Below are 19,299 nucleotides of genomic sequence, written 5' to 3'. Positions count from 1 at the left end.
GAGATAGTGAGGGACAGGGAGGCCTGGTGTGCTACATTTTATGGTGTTGCAAAGAGTCAGACATGACTTAATGATTGAACAACAACAAAACAATCTGAAAGATGAGTGAAAAAAGATTTAGTATTCCTATTTTGTATATAAGAGCTCAAAAGTTGTGATTTGCCTAACACATACTATGCAAGTATCAGAAATAAGAAAATTAACTCAGGTTTTTAAATGTTTATGTTGGGTCACAGTGTGCTGCACCATAAGACTCAAAGGATAATAAAAACCAAATCACATGTTGCTTGGGTTCAAGAACTTGCAAAAAGGGAATGATCTCTCAGGTCGGACGGGCCCTTTAAATCCAGGTTAACTTTTTTTATTACAAATTAAGTAGCAATTTTCTTACCTACATCAGTTACTGAATGTTTTTATATTATACCTATTATTCTTTCAAATGCACATCAATAGATTTATACCCACTGATGAACATTTCATATCTGGGAATCATTCAAATAATATTTATTAAGAAGTAACCACATAATAGTAGTAGCTATTTAATGGATAAGTTGTATCCAACTCTTTGCGACCCCTATGGACTAGAGCCCACCAGGTTCCTCTGTCCATGGAATTTCCCAGACCAGAATACTGGAGTGGGTTGCAATTTCCTTCTCCAGGGATATTCCTGACGCAGGAATCAAACTCCTGCATTGGCCAGGTGGATTCTTTACCACTGAGCCACCAGGGAATACAGTATAATACTAGCAATAATAGTAGTACAGACATATAAAACTTTAGAACAGAAAAAAAAAAATCATTAGTGGTTGGGAATAATGTAAAGATTCAGAGGATATAAGAGGCAATTACAAGCTATATTTTAAAAGTTTGGTAGGAGTTTCAAACAGAGAAAATAATCACTGACCAAAAAAAAAAGGAGAGGTCAAGTATATTTCAGAGAATAGTTTCATTTAATAGTACTTGAAATAATAAAAAATAATGTGATGTGAAATATAAAGATGTTGAATACAACATCTAATGCCTTAAAATGATTCCAAAACTACAAGAAAAATGGTTAATTACATAGTACATTTTGGAACCAGGAAGGAGAAAGGTCTTTGATGTCAGATAGTCATTGCCTACATTACGAATTCTGTCTGTGACCTTGGGCAAGCTAGGTACAACCTTCTTTAGGAACTGGCTTTGTTAGTCCATAAATGAGTAAAATGAATGATAGTGCTAGAAGAATTAAATAACACTAGCAAAAATACCTAACGTTAGTTGACATCCTATAGGGATGATATAAATTAATCTACTTTTTCATGTTAGCAACACTGCCATTTTCCTAGTCAACTGAGGCCTGCTTTTGCATCAAACACTATCCCTTCCTCTAGGCTTTTCTCTCCTTCCCAGAACTCTAAAGCCATTCCAGAACAGGTTACAACTCTTGAACAATTTCAGAGAATACAGCAACAGCCTTTATAGTAGCCTTAGTGATTCTAATTTTACCATGTTTCATGTCACCAAACACAACTACCAAAATAAATTTTCCTACAGTGTGCTTTTAATGGTGTGCCTCCCCTACTTTAGAAAATTGAAATCCAAGCTCCTAAGCCCAGACCAACCTAACTTCCGCAAACACATCTCTCACTTCTCTACGGCAGCATGCTTCTTTTCAGGAAGGATGTTCATCTCATTGTTTCTACCTAAGGTCTATTTGCCTTCTAATCCTTTGAGTCATTAAAAAGCTTGTGATTTGTTTCCTTTTTCTTGGATAAACAATGGAAAAAACTAAATGTTTCCATTTAAACTTCCTTTATTAAAACCAATGCTAATTTTCATGTTTATGGGACATTTATATTGTTTATTTACATTTTTTGCCAATTTTAATTGATACATTATTTCTTTTTTTTTGATTGGAAGATAATTAATGAGAACAAATATGAGGGCAGTTTCTATTCCAAATAAGGAAAGATGGGGAAAAAAAACCTTTCCACCAGTCCTGCAGTCAATAAACAATTGTGGATACATACTACATAATCAAGCAAAAGAGCCTGGAAGAGAGACCAAGTAGACATTATCGTGAATTTCAAAACTCTTCATCTAATGTTTCCCCAAAGACTACCTGCAAGGGTAGCCTTAGATTAGTGTTTCTTTGCACTAATCTAAGGCTACCCCAACTAAGGAGTTTTTAAAAATACCAATGCCTGGACCCCATCTCCTGTGATTCTACTGAACTGATGCTAGGCCAGTGACAAAGTACTATTTATAAGTTCCCCAGGTAATTCTTACGAACAAGCAAGATTGATAAAGTGTTGGCCTAAATGAATGCTCTGATTTTAACTTCAGTTTGTTAAATAAAACGCAGGGTCTGATCAAGAAGTCTGGGACAGAAGTGTGCGACTCTGTACTTGTAACAACCTTCGCGCCGCCGCCGTGCTGCTGTCAGCAGGTCACGCTGCGTACTACGGGGAAGACTAGTAACACTCTTAACTTTGCTCACACCATTCCTCCTTTCTAAACTCCACGCTGAATCCTTTAGAATCTAATTTATAAAATTTGAACAGCTAGCAGACAACAAAGACAAGACTAAACAAGAATTCTAACTTCCAACATGTGCTCCTAAAGCACTACAGACACACTGCCTGAAGCAGGAACACCAGGAAGGGTATTTCATGTAATATAGCCTCCACAGAACAAAACATTTTCAGAGGAAAAATACTCAAAGTGATTTCAAAAACAGCTCTTTCCAAATGACACTAATTTATTGTCAAGTCCTCTTTACTGGTACATGAAAGAGGGAAAACATTTCATGTCTTTGCATCTTCTGGGAAGTTAAAACAGAGACACAAAGCTGGCTAATTTATAAGGCAAGATAACAGGCTTAACTTAAAGCAAGGGAAATAATACTACGGTTTATTAAAAAATTTTATGGAGTTGATATAGAAGCACAATTGAAGTGGCAATTAAGAGGTTATTCAGTCCAATCTCCTACCTGCAAAAGTACCTTGATAGATGATGCAAAATAATTACTATAATGGAAAATTCTATTACTTTATGAATCAGCTGCTAATCAGTTCTAATGATTAAAAAGCTCTTTCTTATATTGAGCCAACATCTGTCTTCCTGTAATTTCTGGACCTGTGGCTTAACTCCACAAGCTTCTGGGTAACAGCAAAAAGGTGACATTCTTTTCACTGGGCAATATCTACATTTCTGTGAGGTAGCAACTGACCAGGTAAAGATGGTCTTTGTATAACATAATAAGATGTACACTCAATGAAACTTTGCTTAAAGAATAACAGACAAGACCCCTTTGCTCTATTCATGTTTTAATTATATATCCATAGCTTATTTCCAGCTCACAACCACTGTAAGATATAGAGTAGACAGCATTATAATTTATCATCATTATTTCCTTTTTGCATGCAAGAAAACTGAGGACTAAGGATATTAAGAGATTTGCTGAAGGTAGTTAATAGAGCTGGAATACAACCCTGAACTTCTGACATCACAGTCTAAGCATTATGGTAAAGCAAATAAGGACAATACTTCAAAGCACAAGCTCATTACTCTGTTCTCCGTAGCTCATGTTTGTTTTGTTTGGTTTATTCTTGTATTTTGATTTTGCTTGCATACTAGTTTTTTATATACGGGAGAAGATGGGGCAGGGGGAAGGTGAAATTGGTAAAAGGGATCAACTGTATGGTGACAGATAAAAAATATAGTTTTGGTAGTGAGCACATACTGTAGGGTATACAGAAGTAGAATTATAAAGTACATATGAATCTTATATAATGTTATAAACCAATGTTACCACAATAAAAAGGGAAAACAAAAGTTCAAGTAAAAGACAAAACTAAAGCTTCTTATTCAGAAATACCTGGTGGGTTTGAATCTCAAGTCCATCATTTACTATACATATGATCTTTTTCTCAAATTGCTTAAATTTTCTTGTTCATAAGACATCTCAAAATAACTGCTTATCATTTCAATATCTACAATGGTTCTCCATACTAAAAATCAAAATCACCTATGACACTTTCTAAAATAAAATACATCAGAATTAAGGCATGCAGGCAGAGTTAAGAACCACTAACTTCAAAATTTTATAAGAGATAATGTATGTTTTGGGAAATATAGAGCAATACAAGAAACATTTACAACTTTGCACATAAAATTAAAATGCTTTTTGCTGAATTTTAATTCATTTAGATTAATGGAAATAGACTAATGATGGAAGGGCAGATATAATTGTTGGCAATATCCTTTCCAATATATTTTTCAGCTCTGCCATATTACTTTATAATTCTATGCAGCAGTTCTGTGAGTTTATGGAATATTAAATGGCAATAACATACAACTTACCATACATATCAGGATATTCTTAAAGTAGGTGCCTTTAATAACTAAAATGAACAATCAGTATAAACTTTAGATTGTCCTACACAAACCTGGTATATAGTCATCCTACCTATGAAAGTTACTACTTAATATTTTATATCTTAGTTTAATGGGTATAGTATTAAACAAGGAATCAAGTGACCTAATTCAATTCCTAAATATTTTACTAAAGAGTCATGGAAAACCAACACACTCTCCACCACTTTGGTTTCTCCAGTTCTAGATTTGCCATCTCTTAGAATAATTAAACTATAACAATACTTTCCAGAGCACTGAGAACACGGTGGAGGATGCTCCATGAAGCTTTATTTCTGCAACATATATATTTAAGTTTGGTCGGGCTTCCCTGGTGGCTCAGAGGGTAAAGCATCTGCCTGTGATATGGAAGACGCAGGTTCAATCCCTGGGTCGGGAAGATCCCCTGGAGAAGGAAATAGCAACCCACTCCAGTATTCTTGCCTGGAGAATCCCATGGACAGAGGAGACTGAGGGGCTACAGTTCATGGGGTCGCAAAGAGTCTGACACAACTGAGCGACTACACTTAGCTTACCTAACTTATACTGAACAGTGTTACCAAGGGATGGCAAATATCTAACATATGTGGTCACTAAAAACTTGCACAGCCATGGCAGATATCACAAATCTATTATTATATTCTTTACCACTAAACAAGAAAACTGCAAACACACCTCATATGTAAAACTTAATTCAATAAGAAAGAAACACAAAACAAAAAAATATATAACAACAATTGAACATGAAAGTGACTTTGCAGAAGAAATTTGAAAAAAGTAAAGGAAAAAATGAGTTCAGTAGTGAAGTCCATCCAATTTTCTTATAAACACACAAAAAAATGCATACCAGGGAAACTTTTGCTCTTAATAACATTAAGAAGAAAGTTTAGGGCTTAAGAAGACATGAAAAACTCAAATGGCCAATAACAAAACTGAAAAGAATCATACTCACTTGCTTTCTTCATCCAAAAGATGGAGCAGGCCTGTTGGTTTCTTGCTAATAAGATTTATGCAACAGGTATTATCAATATAGTCTATATTGTGCCAGCTGATACCTTCAGTTCTATATTCCTCCTAGGAAATAACAAATTAACAATTTATTAATCTTGCAGAAAATAAAAGGTATGTGAGAATAAGGACTAAAAAGTTTTTACCAGGATTAAAAGAATAGACTAAACTTTGAAAAATCATTAATCTACACAATGAAAGAAGTGTATATTTCAGTTTCATAAAATCGTGATATAGTATATGTCTATTTTCTTTTCATAGTACATGCAACCAAATTTTCTGATTAGAATCCTATTTGTGATTCCATTCAGATGGAAAACTAAGTGTGATTTGTTTTAGCTACACTATCTGATGACTACACTATGGAAAAATGTAAAACGAAAAAGACTAATTTCTCCCACACAACTTGAAGCCATCAAAAAGAACTACTGGATCATCAACAGTGAATATAATGAAACAATGTCTGAGAAAAATGGAAAACTAACACCTCCAGTAATCACTGATAAAAATCATATAGAATTCATACATAGTGAACTTTGACAAAATAAACAGAATAACTTTCAAAAGGCAGGGGCAGAGTAGTTTCCCCAATTCCAAGACTAAATAACTCAAAGCTCACACACTGAGCAACCATTCAAAACTGAAGCCCCTACTGTTCCTTCTTTAACATCTACACTGGGAAATAAATATTCTTTTATTCATCTCTGTGATGCTTTTACTTTTACTTTTTAAACTGTCAGAAAGATGATTCTGAAAATAAAGCTTCTACACTGAATGATATTTAGGCATCAAATTACTATCCTGTTCATCTGATGGTTTTAGTATTCACTGATTATACTTGCATACCTCTCAGCAAATACAGTGATTTTGTGAAACAGTGATTTTAATAATTGAATCATTCTTTCTGTATTATCATTAACCTATAAGGAAAAGTGGACCCTAGTATAAACTAGTTACTCTAATTGTAAAAAGTAAATGCTAACTTAGTTCTTCCCCCTCAACAGCTTCACAGGCAAGTAATGCTATATAAGGTCACCCCCGAGCAGTGGTAAAGTCTTTTCCCTATTCCTTTCCACAGCATGGATAAAAAGCATACTAGATAGTGTAAGCACATGGATTTTTATATTCTCTACTAGTATTTCAAAATCCCTTCCCATTCCAGTTTCCCAATGGTGATTCAGATCCTCCTGCTCAAAGTTAACTATTATCCTAACTTCTATACCACTGATAAAATCCACCTCTTTATAAAAATTATATATATATAGAACCATGCAATACCTATTCTTTTGATCTGGCGTTTCTTCTGTTACTCAACATTATGTTTCAGAGAAACATCTATGTTGTCGAACGCATCTAAAATACATGCATTTTAATTGCTGTAAGATGGGTGGTGGAGTACATTTACTCATTTATGCATTGTCTAGGCTGCTTTCTCAAAGTAATAGCACAGCTGAGACCACGTAGCCTCCAAAACCCCTAAGACTGATTTACTTATACTTTTTTATAGAAAAGGCATGCCAAAATCTGCTACAGAACATTAACTCTCAAATTTTAATATACAACAGAATCACATGAAGAGCTTGTTAAAAAAAGAAGCCACAAACTCAGAATTTGTGAATAAGAAAGTTTGGGGTAGTGCACTTGGAAGGAGTGCCTAGGTGACACTGATTGTACCAGTAGGGACAGGAGAAGAATAACTAACTCTTCAAGAACCAATGATATATTTATATACAATATGTTCATCTACTGGACTATTGATGGACATTACACTCATTTCCAATTTTGGCTATTAAAAATAATGGCATTATGTACATTTCTGTACAAAACTTTTTGTAAGCATTTAAATAGATTTGGAGAGTGAAACCGCCGGCTTATAAAGTACAAACATATAAACTCAGAAGATACTGCCAAACAATTTTCTAAAGTGGCTGTAACCAATCTATGCACCCACCACCAGTGTATGAGACTTCCCAGTGCACAGTATTTCTCTAATATCTGCATTATCAGTTTTTTTCACTTTAGTCACTCTGGTGAATGCCTAGAAATATTTAAGTATGGGTTTAATTTTATTTTCCCTAAAGACTAATACAGAGAAGGCAATGGCACCCCACTCCAGTACTCTTGCCTGGAAAATCCCATGGACGGAGGAGCCTGGAAGGCTGAAGACCATGGGGTTGCTGAGGGTCGGACACGACTGAGCAACTTCACTTTCACTTTTCACTTTGGTGCACTGGAGAAGGAAATGGCAACCCACTCCAGTGTTCTTGCCTGGAGAATCCCAGGGATGGGGGAGCCTGGTGGGCTGCCGTCTATGGGTTGCACAGAGTCGGACACGACTGAAGTGACTTAGCAGCAGCAAAGACTAATAAATGAAATATCTTTTCCTATGTTTACTTTCTATTTGGATGTCCTCACATGCCTACATTCATGATAAAAATTCTTAGAAAACATCCTTGCCTTGTTCTCAATCTTAGGGAGAAATCATTTAGTCTGTTTCCCTTAAGTATGATATTAACTGTTGGTTTTTTGTAAATGGCCTTTATCAGGAAATTCCATTCTATACTGAGTTTGCTAAAGGTTTTGTTTTGAACAAGACTGAGTATGTAATTTTATCAAATGCATTTTTATATTTTTATTGAGAACACCATGAATTTTTTTCTTCTTCTGTTTTGTTAACAGATGAATTAAACTGATTGGTGGTCAGATGTAATACACACCAGAAAAAACCCCACTTGGTTCTGATATATTATCCTTTTGTATATCTCGCTGGACTTAGTTTGCTAATATTTGTTTAAATATTAGCAAACTGAAAATTTCCTAAACAAATATCAGCAAACTGAAAATTCCCACTTCTAATAATGTTCTTCACAGATTTAGGTTATCTTGGCTCCCCAAAATATGTTTAGAATTATCCCCTTTTATCTATTCCACATAAAAATTTATGTCAAACTGAAAATACTTTCACCATCTATGTCAAACTGAAAATAACTTCTCTCATCATTGGCAGAATTCATCAATGGTGCCATTTTGGCTTACAATGTCCTTTACAGAAAGAATTTAATTACATATTCAATTTCTTTAACAGTTACATAATTTTTTGGGGGGGCTGAGCTGGGTCTTCATTGCTGCACACAGGCTTTCTCTAGTTGCAGCAAGTGGGAGCTACTCTCTCGTTGCTGCGTGTAGGCTTCTCATTGAGGTGGCTTCTCTCACTGCAGACCATGGGCTCCAAGTGCCCAGGCTCACTAGTTGTGGCACACGGGCTTAGTTGCTCCATGACATGCAGGATCTTCCTGGACCAGGGACGGAACCTATGTCCCCTGCATTGGCAGGTGGCTTCTCAACCAAAGGATGGCAAGGGAAGTTCCAATAGTTAAAAGATTTGAACTTTTGTTTTATCTGTGTCAACACAGTTTTGAAAAGTTTTTTCTCATATTATTTGATAAGTCTACTTATGGACATAAAGCTGTTTAGTGTATTCTGTAACTTTTTAATATGTATAGGATATACAATGATAGTCTTTATCATTGGAATTCTGGCTATTTATATCCCTGTCTTTATGTGTCTCTGTCTCTTTCCCAGTAATTTCTTGAGGCTTTTATAAATGTTATTGCTCATTTCAAAGTATTACTTATGTTTCAAAGTTGATGATTTTTGTTGATCCCTTCCCATAATATATTTGTTTTCATTTTTATTTATTCTCTTTTATTATTTCCTTTTGCTTAGGTTTCTGAGCATTTTCAAATGTGTTAAATCATTGCTCTTCAATCCTAAAATGTTCTGACAGCTGTAAAATTTTCCCCTAATTAAACCATTAGTCAAATTTCTTCAGTGACTAAAGTACATCTTTAGACACAGGTTTTAATATTTAACATATTAGGTTCAATATGTTCTCTAATTTTTTCAATTTCTAAGCTATTTAGAAATTAATTTCTTAACTTTTAATCATAAAGTATTTTCTAGTTATCTTTTTGTTGTTGGTTTCTGATATAACTTTACTATGGTTCTGAGATCTGTGTGATTTCAATACTGTGAAATTTCCAAGGCACTTTCAGGAGTCTTCTCTATCATCGCAGTTCAAAGGCATCAATTCTTTGGTGTTTTGCCTTCTTTATGGTCCAGCTCTCAAAACTGTACGTGACCACTGGGAAGACCACAGTGTTGACTGTACTTGTCAGCAGAGTAATGTCTCTGCTTTTCAACACACTGCTTAGGTTTGTCATCGCTTTCCTGCCAAGAAGCAACATCTTCTGATTTCATGGATGCAGTCACCATCCACAGTGATTTTAGAGCCCAAGAAGAGGAAATCTGTCGCTACTTTCACCTTTTCCCTTCTATCTGTCATACAATATTGGGGCCAGATGCCATGATTTTAGTTTTTTATTAATATTTAGTCTTAAGCTGGCTTTTTCCCTCTCCTCTTTCATCCTCATCAAGAGGCTCTTTGGTTCCTCTTCACTTTCTGCAGTTAGAGTGGTATCATCTGCATAAAACCTGAGGTTGTTGATGTTTCTCCTGCCTGTCTTGATTCCAGCTTGTAACTCATCCAGCATTTGCATTCCTAGGGTTTCTCAACGTGTGTATGTTGGATTTTTTTGTTTTTTGTTTTAATTTTGGAAAATTATCAGCCATTGTTTCTTCAACTATAGCTTCAATCCTGTTCTCTCACTTTCACATATGTTTTTCCAGAATTCCTGTTACACATATGTTAGATCTTTTCACTATGTCCCATATGCCTCTTACAATATTCGTATTTTCCGCCTTTATTCATCAAGCTGGTATTTCTTCTGATCTATCTTCCAAAGCACTAATTTTCTCTTAAGTTATATCTAATTGTGAAAAATTAATATTATGTTCTTCATTTCACCTACTTTTTAGTCCTAGATTTTCCTAAATTTAGGATTTTTTTAAGTTTGCTGTTCTTTAATAGAATTATCACTTTAAAAAATTTCTTGAAGCCATTGTTAAAGTTCATGTTTAATAAGATCATTATCTGAATCCCCTATGGTAGTCTACTGTCTCACTTCTCTTGGTTTTTTCTCATGTTGGTTTCCTTCCTTGTATGTCTTAAACAAACAACTCAGTTAAAAACCTGAATGCTCGCACGTGAAAAAGTGCAGAGATAACTTTAGTAATGAGATGGTCGCTTTCTCCATCAGAGACTGAATTTGCTCTTAGCAGGTGGCTAAGAACACTGGAAATTCTACACTGTTTTAACCCAATCAGGAACTGAAATTATTTTAAACTGAGCTTTAGCCCCTATGATGCCTGCCTGCTCTATTTCTGTTTTGGTGGTTGGCTTAGTCGCCGAGTCATGTCTGACTCTTGTGACCCCACAGACTGTAGCCTGACAGGCTCCTCTGTCCATGGGATTTCCCAGATAAGAATACTGGAGTGGGCTGCCATTTCCTTCTCCAGGGGATCTTCCTGACCCAGGGGTTGAGCCTGGGTCTCCTGTACTACTGGCAGTCTCCTGTATGGCAGGTGGATTCTTTACTGACTGAGCCACTGGAAAAGCCCTATTTCTGCATTACCTTTATTATAAGATATAACCCTTTGAGGTCTTCAAGCCTCTGGGAGTTGCCAAGGAGCTCCTCTTTCGTTCTTTAATCTGGACAAAATCCTTTTTGGAAGCCTTCTACCAGAAGAGAAATGTCTCTAGCAACAAAGCATTTCCTGAATGCTGAGTTCATCTCCCTAGATTTCATGCTTGCGTATCTGAACCCTGTAAAGCTTCACTTATTTGAAGGTACTCCAATGCTTTCAATTATGTTTTGTTCAGTTGTTTTATTTTTTAGATGTTCTGCAAGGTAAGTTTGGTCAAAATTTCCTAGTCTGACATCCCCAGAAGAACAGACAAAAGAACAACTCACTAGATTATGAACTCAATAATAAGATTCTTCAACTCTAAACTGTTTATCTTCAATGCCTAACAGTGCCTGAAATATAACTGACTCCCTTCAATACATCTTCCACAGTTCCAATTCAAATGTTTGCTAAACATACTTCAAATAGCTCCCCATTCTCTAACAGAAAAATTCTCATCTTCTCTGAACAACTATCTGATTGAGACTATCTCATCAAACTTATCTCCTTTCCTGCCCACATCCTTATATCCTGTATTTTTGCTACATTGAATCATTTCCAGTTCATCAAAAGTGCTGTGCTATTTTATGCCTCACAGTTTTAAAGATATTGTTATCTTTGTTTAGAATATCTTTTCCCCATTGACAGTCTGGTGAGCTCAACTTTCTATTCAAAACTCTATTTCAGAATCACTCTATTCCTAGGAAATCTCTGCAGACTTTCAACAAATTCTAATAAATTTCATCCTATCACTACTTTACCTTATATTTGATTTTAGTACCTATCATCCTGCATGGCATTTATTACATATCTCTCCCATCTTAAATGCAAATATATTAATTTTGGGCAATAATTAGAAGTGAACTTTGGTAATTAAAATTATCAAAATATTTCCTCCTAAAGCATCTTTGGTATATTTTTATTTCTATCACTTAATGGTAAGCACTACATGTTAGGTGATACTATCTTTTAACAGTGGTGCTTAAACAGTAGTGCTTAAAGCCAAGACAGAGCAAGCCCCAATGAAAGGAAACTGTTGTGATTTTCTGTTCATTTCTTTTCTTCATTATTTCATTTCAGTTGAATGTGAACCCAGCTTCTATTTATGTCTTCAAACTTAACTTCTGGGCCATAAACTCAACTTGTTACTAAATTTAAACCTGGCTTAGAAAAAGAATCCACATTTCTTTCGACCCTGCAGTTACCCTAAGAATTCTCATGTAAACTGATGGCTTACTCTTCCTATCCTAATTCAATCAATTTGACCATCTCAAAAAAATATGTAGTTACTCAATTTGGTCTCTCTATACTGTCCTATCTCTTTGTATCCACATTCTAAGCTGATTTAAGATTCTATTAATAAGCTCCTCTAGCCCATCCTTGAACTAAGAGATCAAAGGAATCAAACAAGCATACTTAATATGACACACTGTGACCAAGGCCACAAGAGCAATTAAAAATCAAAAACATTGACAAAAATCAAAACAAAGCCACAGATCTTTTCATTCAAAGGTTCCATCAAATAAGCACATATTACTAATTCTACTTAAGGGCTTTTAATTAAAACAGAAAACCCTGTGTGATAAGGCCCAAAAAACTATGCTCTCATCTGTCATTTGCTTACACTAATATGAAGACAATAATATCTTTATTGAAATCAACATTTAAAATACTTATCATGACTGTGACTCAAAAAGTTTATGTGGTGTATATGAAGGTACAGGTGGGGGTTCAGTGAGTGGGAAAGGGGCAAGTGAACACACATTCACATCCTCACACGTGTGTGTGCTCAGTCGCTCAGTTGTGTCCAACTCTTTGTGAACCCATGGACTGTAACCCACCAGGCTCCTCTGTCCTTGGGATTTTCAAGGCAGGAATACTAGAGTGGATTGCCATTTCCTCCTCCAGGGGATCTTCCCAACCCAGGGATTGAACTCCCATCTCCTGAGTCTGCTGCATTGGTAGCCAGATTCTTCACCACCAAGCCACCTGGGAAGCCCATTCAGGTACTCACTTGCTCCAATTTAAAGATATGCTGATTAAAGTAGTGTTGTAAACGTTCATTAGCAAAATTAATACAGAACTGTTCAAAGCTATTATTTTCATAATCTTCAAACCCAAAAATATCAAGAACACCAATGGACAAAGTCTGTGAAAAACAAGAAAGAAATTATGGTTAAAAAATGATGCTTAAATTTATTTCATGAACTTATATTTCACAATATAAGTAACAAAATGTTCAAAGTTCTTCAATAGCAGTAGATGAAAACTTGAGGGGACCCAGTGGTCAACCAAAATATACTACAAATAAAAAACATTTTAGTTCTCTTTATCTTCATCATTTTCTTTTTATCTTAGTTATAAAAATACATCCAAAGTTTTAACACATGTAATTCATAGATTACTTCACAGAAATGTACAAAGCAGAGTTAAAGACTTGTTACCTCAAAACCACAAATCTCTAAATCCCCAGAGACAAGGGAAGGGGGGAAAAAAAAAGGCTACTGGAAAGTCAGAAGGTTAGTAAAGTAAAGCTAGGTTAATCCTGGGTATGCCTGGTTCTGCCAAAGGATCATGCAAATTTTCCTAGTTTGACTTCTCTATCCCAATAAAATTTTGCTTTAAGATAAGCTAACAAGCATATTTCTTGTCTCACACAGGCTAGAAATGAAACTGGATATCAAACATTAAAAATTTTTTTATCAGAAGAAGTCACACAAGATTTATGACATTAACTTAAAAAAAAAAATTTATGACATTAAACAGTTCTAAAAAGATTACAGCAAACCACTTCACCATCCTCAATTTCTGCTCCCTAAAGTCAAAAACACTCAAATCTTTTTAGTTGCTTGGTACAGAATAGTATAATATAGTAAAAAGTGTTTATTCTTCTATTTCTTGATATTTCACTTCCAGAAACAATCTTCTAACTTCTTGCTAAGGATGATGAATATTCAGTTCTAACACCCCAAACCATTATCCTTCCCACATCCCATCTCATGCTTAAAATAGAGTTGTATGACAGTTGTGATTAAATGAAACAATTTTTCTCCACTGGTGCTGATACTGGGCAGACTGATATAATGAGCGATAAATAGCAAGAGACTGTTAAAAGTCTCCATTAAGAGTATTTTGTTTGATTACTTCTGCTGACTAATTCTAAGCCCTTACAAAAAGCAGTGAAAATAATGATCTTCAAAAAGAAATCAATTTGGTAAATTGGATTAAAATTGAAATCAATTTCCTACTAGTGGACTTAAGGCATGACATGATCATATAAGAGCAATTGTATTAATAAATTTAAGACCGTAGGATTAAGTAGATATTAAGTAGACAAAGATGACATTGCTATTTGGCCTGAAAAGGTAGACTATTTCATAAAAGTTGTTGGAAAATAAAAACGGATTTGAAAAGATTAAAGGTAAATATCTAAAATCTACCATGTTTATAAATTCCAACAGGGGAAAAAAACATAAACATAATTGTGAACACAAACATGAACATAAAAAATTAAATTCTAAAAGTATGAGAATAAACATTCATATTTTATAAACTTGGCCTAGATGAGCCCTTCCTATATAAGAAAAATCAACAAATAAAACCTAGGGCAATAAAGTAAAATAATGACAGATTTAACTGGGGACAAAACTTTAAAATATATAGGCTTAAAAACATAATACAAACAAATCTTAAAAGTTAAGAGAAAATATTTGCACTATATATCAGAAACTTTGTCTCTGCAATAACCAAAATGACTTGTAATAAAATGACAAATAAGATAAAAATAGCAAAAATACATAAAGAAATAATAAAGAAATAAAAGAGAAAACACGAGAAGATACTTGATTTTCATCTAACACTGAAATGATTCATAATAAAATAGTCCCCCTTATCAGATTAGCAAGATGAAAATACTGATAATATTCAACTGAGTAAAGTTACAGGGAAACAGGCACTTTCATTCATCACTAACGAGGTGTAGTCTTTTTTGAAAAGCCACTTAGCAGTAGCAACCAAACTTTTAAAATACATATGTATCCTTAAGTCTAACAATTTGAGGATTTTATTCTAGAGAAATGGGCACAAAGAATATCTGTTACATAATCATTTATAACAATAAAAAATGTATTTGAATGGGGTAATTTATGCTACATATGCATATTATATAGTTACAATATTAAAAATAATGAGGTCCAGCTATACATCAAGACATAGCTAGGTTAAAAAAACACAAATTAGAAACAATGCAGGCAGCATGATCCTATTTTTACATTTAAAAGCAACTCTGTAGGGGTACATCTACAGGAAAGTAAGGACATAGAGTAAAAGCTCTGACACACAGAAAGAATGGTTTCCCTGAATAGGGTCACAGAAACAGTAGTAAGGAGAGAAACAGCAGGAAATACTATAAGGTGATACGTATTGCTATATATAATTCTGTGTTTTTAAATGTCATGCATTAACCATTTTATTAAAACAGTTTTTCAGGAAAAATATATTAGAGTCCAACATATGTCTACCTTGGTATTTTGCTCCAAATCTTTACTATTCATAAGTGCATGATTAATCCGAAAAACGATCCAGTCAAACAGGGCACTATATAAAGACTTAGCCATAGAGTTCCTCACTGTCACAGCCTAGGGGGAAAAAAAAAGTTAGGAATCCAAGTAAAATTGGCAACAATCTGGGAAAAAAAAAAAAAGCTTATTATCTTGAAATAGAAATTAATTTTTATCTCAATATAAATAATTTATAATTGAAGTTTTCTATATATACTCATTAATTTAATCAAACTCAGGAAATCCAGGGTAAAACTTCCATGAAAGATTAAAAAAGCAAAATGTAGGTCACTCAATTCAAAATAGTTTTACTAAAAATTGGGGTATATATTTCATCTAGTAAAGAAAGTAGAATAGGAAGTTTATTAACAAATGAACTTTGCCAGCTAAAGTGAGGAAGACTATTCCAGGCATAGGAATAAACCTGTTAGCAAACAGCATCCGTTATCTGTGGAATCCTAGTCAGACACTTGAAACAATAGTAATATCACCACAATTACATTCCTAGTTGTCTTCAGCCTGTCATCCACAGTAACATCTAGAATTTCTTCCTCCCCAAACACTAACAATTCTTTCATTATGGAGTTATTGTGATTTGTTTTTTTCCCTCATCTCAAGCTTTCCCCAGTTTAGGGAAACTCTGTATCTATACTCAGTTTTGGGGAAAACCCAAAACTGATCTAAAAAATGAAGAATATTAAAGAAAATTCAACTTTTGGAAGGCACTACAACCTAAAAAGAGAGTTGGGGAAGCACATGTCTTAGACAACTGAATACTATCACTTAAAAAAACAGATCCTAATAATTTACATATTTATTATTTAGGAACTTATTTTGATGTTTATATATTAGAGTAGGTACAGAGCATTGATTAAGAGCTCGACTATATTCCAATTTCAGTTTCTTACTTATTCTAACAATTTGAGATTTGTCAACTTGCTGAAACTCTTAGGCTACAATCTTATCTTACAACTGTAAAATGGAGACAAGACTACAACTGACTACATATAAATGATGAATGAATTTCTGAATTTAAGTGAAAAAAAAAAAAAGCTTCAAGTTGCTAGAACACACTATTACCTACAAAGAAAAAGAGAAAACAGGTATCAAATTCTCTATCCAACAATTAAAACTTGAAAATAATTGGAAAATGTTTAGAAGTTCTGAGAGAAAAAATAATGTGGACCTAAAATTCTATTCTTAGGCAAGTGATCAACCAAGTATCTTTAAAATATCAAGAAAATCAATAGCAGAATATATAGAGAGAATAATCATTCTATGCTTCTGAGGGGTGGTGGGGGGTGGAATATGGGATTAAGAAAATCTGATTAAATTCAGCAAAAGCAAAATATTTTAAAACATAGAATAAGAAAACATGCTAGTTGCCATAATCAATATAAATGAGCTGAATTTTTCGTTAAAGGACAACTCTTCATATCAAATTAAAAGATTCAGAGAAAATTCAAATATATGAATATGCCTTTTTGCACAAAAATTCCCAATATTACACTTTTAGCCTCTTTTCTCTGAAATGCAGTCTTGTCATAGCTTGACCTCAAACAGCTCTGCTGCTGCTCTCAAGTCGCTTCAGTCGTGTCCAACTCTGTGCGACCCCAGAGATGGCAGCCCATCAGGCTCCCCCATCCCTGGGATTCTCCAGGCAAGAACACTGGAGTGGGTTGCCATTTCCTTCTCCAATGCATGAAAGTGAAAAGTGAAAGTGAAGTCACTCAGTCGTGTCCGACTCTTAGCCCAAATACCAATTAATTATTTTCCCACTCAAACAAGATCTTGTTTAGTGTTTCCTGTCTTACTGAATGTTACCAATATTCTTATAGTTGTAGGTACCACAAAATCAGGATTCATGCCTGATGTCTCCTTCTTCCTCCCTGATTCCCACTAAGAACTCTTTGCCAAATCTTGTTGACTTAATCTTCTAAATTTTTAAATACACCCATTTCTCCCTATCAGAATGTCACCTTTCTAGATACAGCAGCAAGCATCTTTCTCCTCAGGAGTAGTAACTACTACAGCCTCCAAACTCATCTTTGCACATTCACTCTTGCCCTCTGTGTTCGAATCCTAAGATGGTTCCCAAGACTCCCATCACTGAGTATAAAAGCTCTCTAAATCCCCTCCCTCTCTAAATCCCCTCACAATTAGTGACAAAAAGACTGTAAAGATGATGGATTTCACTCCTATAACTATCTTATGTTATATGACAAAGGTGAAGGGATTTTAAATATATAATTATGGCCCCAAATCAGCTGAAATTTTTAGTCAACACAAGAGATACTGTCCCAGGTAGAGGTGGCTTACTAGGGAGTGAGCTCATGCATCAGAGGTTCTCATGTTGGACCTGAAGAAGTAAACTGCTGTGTTGTGTACAGGACCACGTGATAGGAAATGCCAAGTACACTACAGCTGCTGAGAATGGCCCCTGACAGCAAACAAGAAATTATGGACCTCAGTCCTATAAGGAAGTGAATCCTGCCAACAAATTGTGAACCTGAAAGAGGATGTTGAGTCTCAGATTATAAAACAGCCATCAAGAATATCTTGACTTCAGCCTGGTGAAACCCTGAGCAGAGGGCCCAGCTAACCCAGCCCCAGATCCACAGAAACTTTCTGATAATAACGTTGTGTTGTATTAAGTCACTAAAGCTTGTTACACAGCTACAGGAAACTAACACATTCTCCTCCAACTGATTGTTCACATTGCTGTCAGACTGTCCTAAAAAAAAAAAAAAAGGAAAAAAAAAACTCTAAGGCAACTTTTTTGCTTAAAACACTTCTTTCCATTGCTCTTCAGATAAAATACTAAAATCCTTAAGGACTGCTCTTCATTTTACCCATAATGCCTAGCACAATTCTAGGCACAAAAAGCTTTTTCAAATATTTACTAAATAAATAAATATACCAAACAAACGTGCTCAGTCCCTCAATCGTGCCTGACTCTTTGTAGCCCCAAGGGATGCAGCCCACAGGCTCCTCTGCCCATGGATTTTTCCAGGCAAGAATACTGGACTGGGGTACCATTTCCTACTCCAGTGGATCTTCCAGACCAAACAAACATAAACCAAAATAAAACAGGGGCAACAAAAATAATCTCAGAAAGCTGAATTTAAAGTTAAAAGATGCAAATAACATAACAAATATTTAATAATCAAAAAAGTTGAGAAAGAAAATATAAAAGCATTGATTTATGTAAAAGAACAACAAAACTCTTAAACGGTTTGACTTTTTCTGTGGTCTACAAAGGCACTCTCAAAGTTGGCAACTATAAAATATGACATAAGATACCTGAATAATGAAGAAACGTGGACTCACAGGTACAATCAGGAGAGACCCAAAAAATAAGGGATAAATGGATCAACGTCTGCCTAGAAAGCATTCTCTACACTTAAATTACTATTTTCCCACCTCCATGTCTTCTAGTCTCATATTCTTATCCTATCTTTATAATAATCATCACTATGATTTCTCATCATTTTTGTAAAATTTCACCATAAAGTAGTAGACCTTTCAATAATTTTCCTACTCCTATATACTTCCAGTATTCTTGGGCTTCCCTTGTGGCTGAGCTGGTAAAGAATCCACCTGCAATGTGGGAGACCTGGGTTCGATCCCTGGGAAGGGAAGATCCCCTGGAGGAGGGAAAGGCTACCCACTTCAGTATTCTGGCCTGGAGAATTCCATGGACTGCATAGCCCATGGGGTCACAAAGAGTCGGACACGACTGAGCGAC

General features: G+C 34.9%; 1 protein-coding gene across 11 annotated transcripts in view; it reads right to left on the bottom strand.

Moving 5' to 3' along the window:
- The window catches only part of MYO9A (myosin IXA), a 254,505-nt gene that overhangs the window by 129,816 nt on the left and 105,390 nt on the right, over positions 1 to 19,299 (bottom strand). For all 11 annotated transcript variants that reach the window (XM_006056922.4, XM_006056915.4, XM_006056918.4 and 8 more), the window contains 3 exons: positions 15,513 to 15,629; positions 13,007 to 13,141; positions 5,351 to 5,472 (listed from right to left, as the gene is read on the bottom strand). In XM_006056922.4, the coding sequence (XP_006056984.2) occupies positions 5,351 to 5,472; positions 13,007 to 13,141; positions 15,513 to 15,629 (374 nt within the window). The remainder of the gene's footprint in view (positions 1 to 5,350; positions 5,473 to 13,006; positions 13,142 to 15,512; positions 15,630 to 19,299) is intronic.

Source organism: Bubalus bubalis, chromosome 11, assembly GCF_019923935.1.
Source record: "Bubalus bubalis isolate 160015118507 breed Murrah chromosome 11, NDDB_SH_1, whole genome shotgun sequence".
NCBI lineage: Eukaryota > Metazoa > Chordata > Mammalia > Artiodactyla > Bovidae > Bubalus > Bubalus bubalis.
Note: the sequence above shows the minus strand (reverse complement) of the source record. Positions and strands in the feature narration are given on the sequence as shown.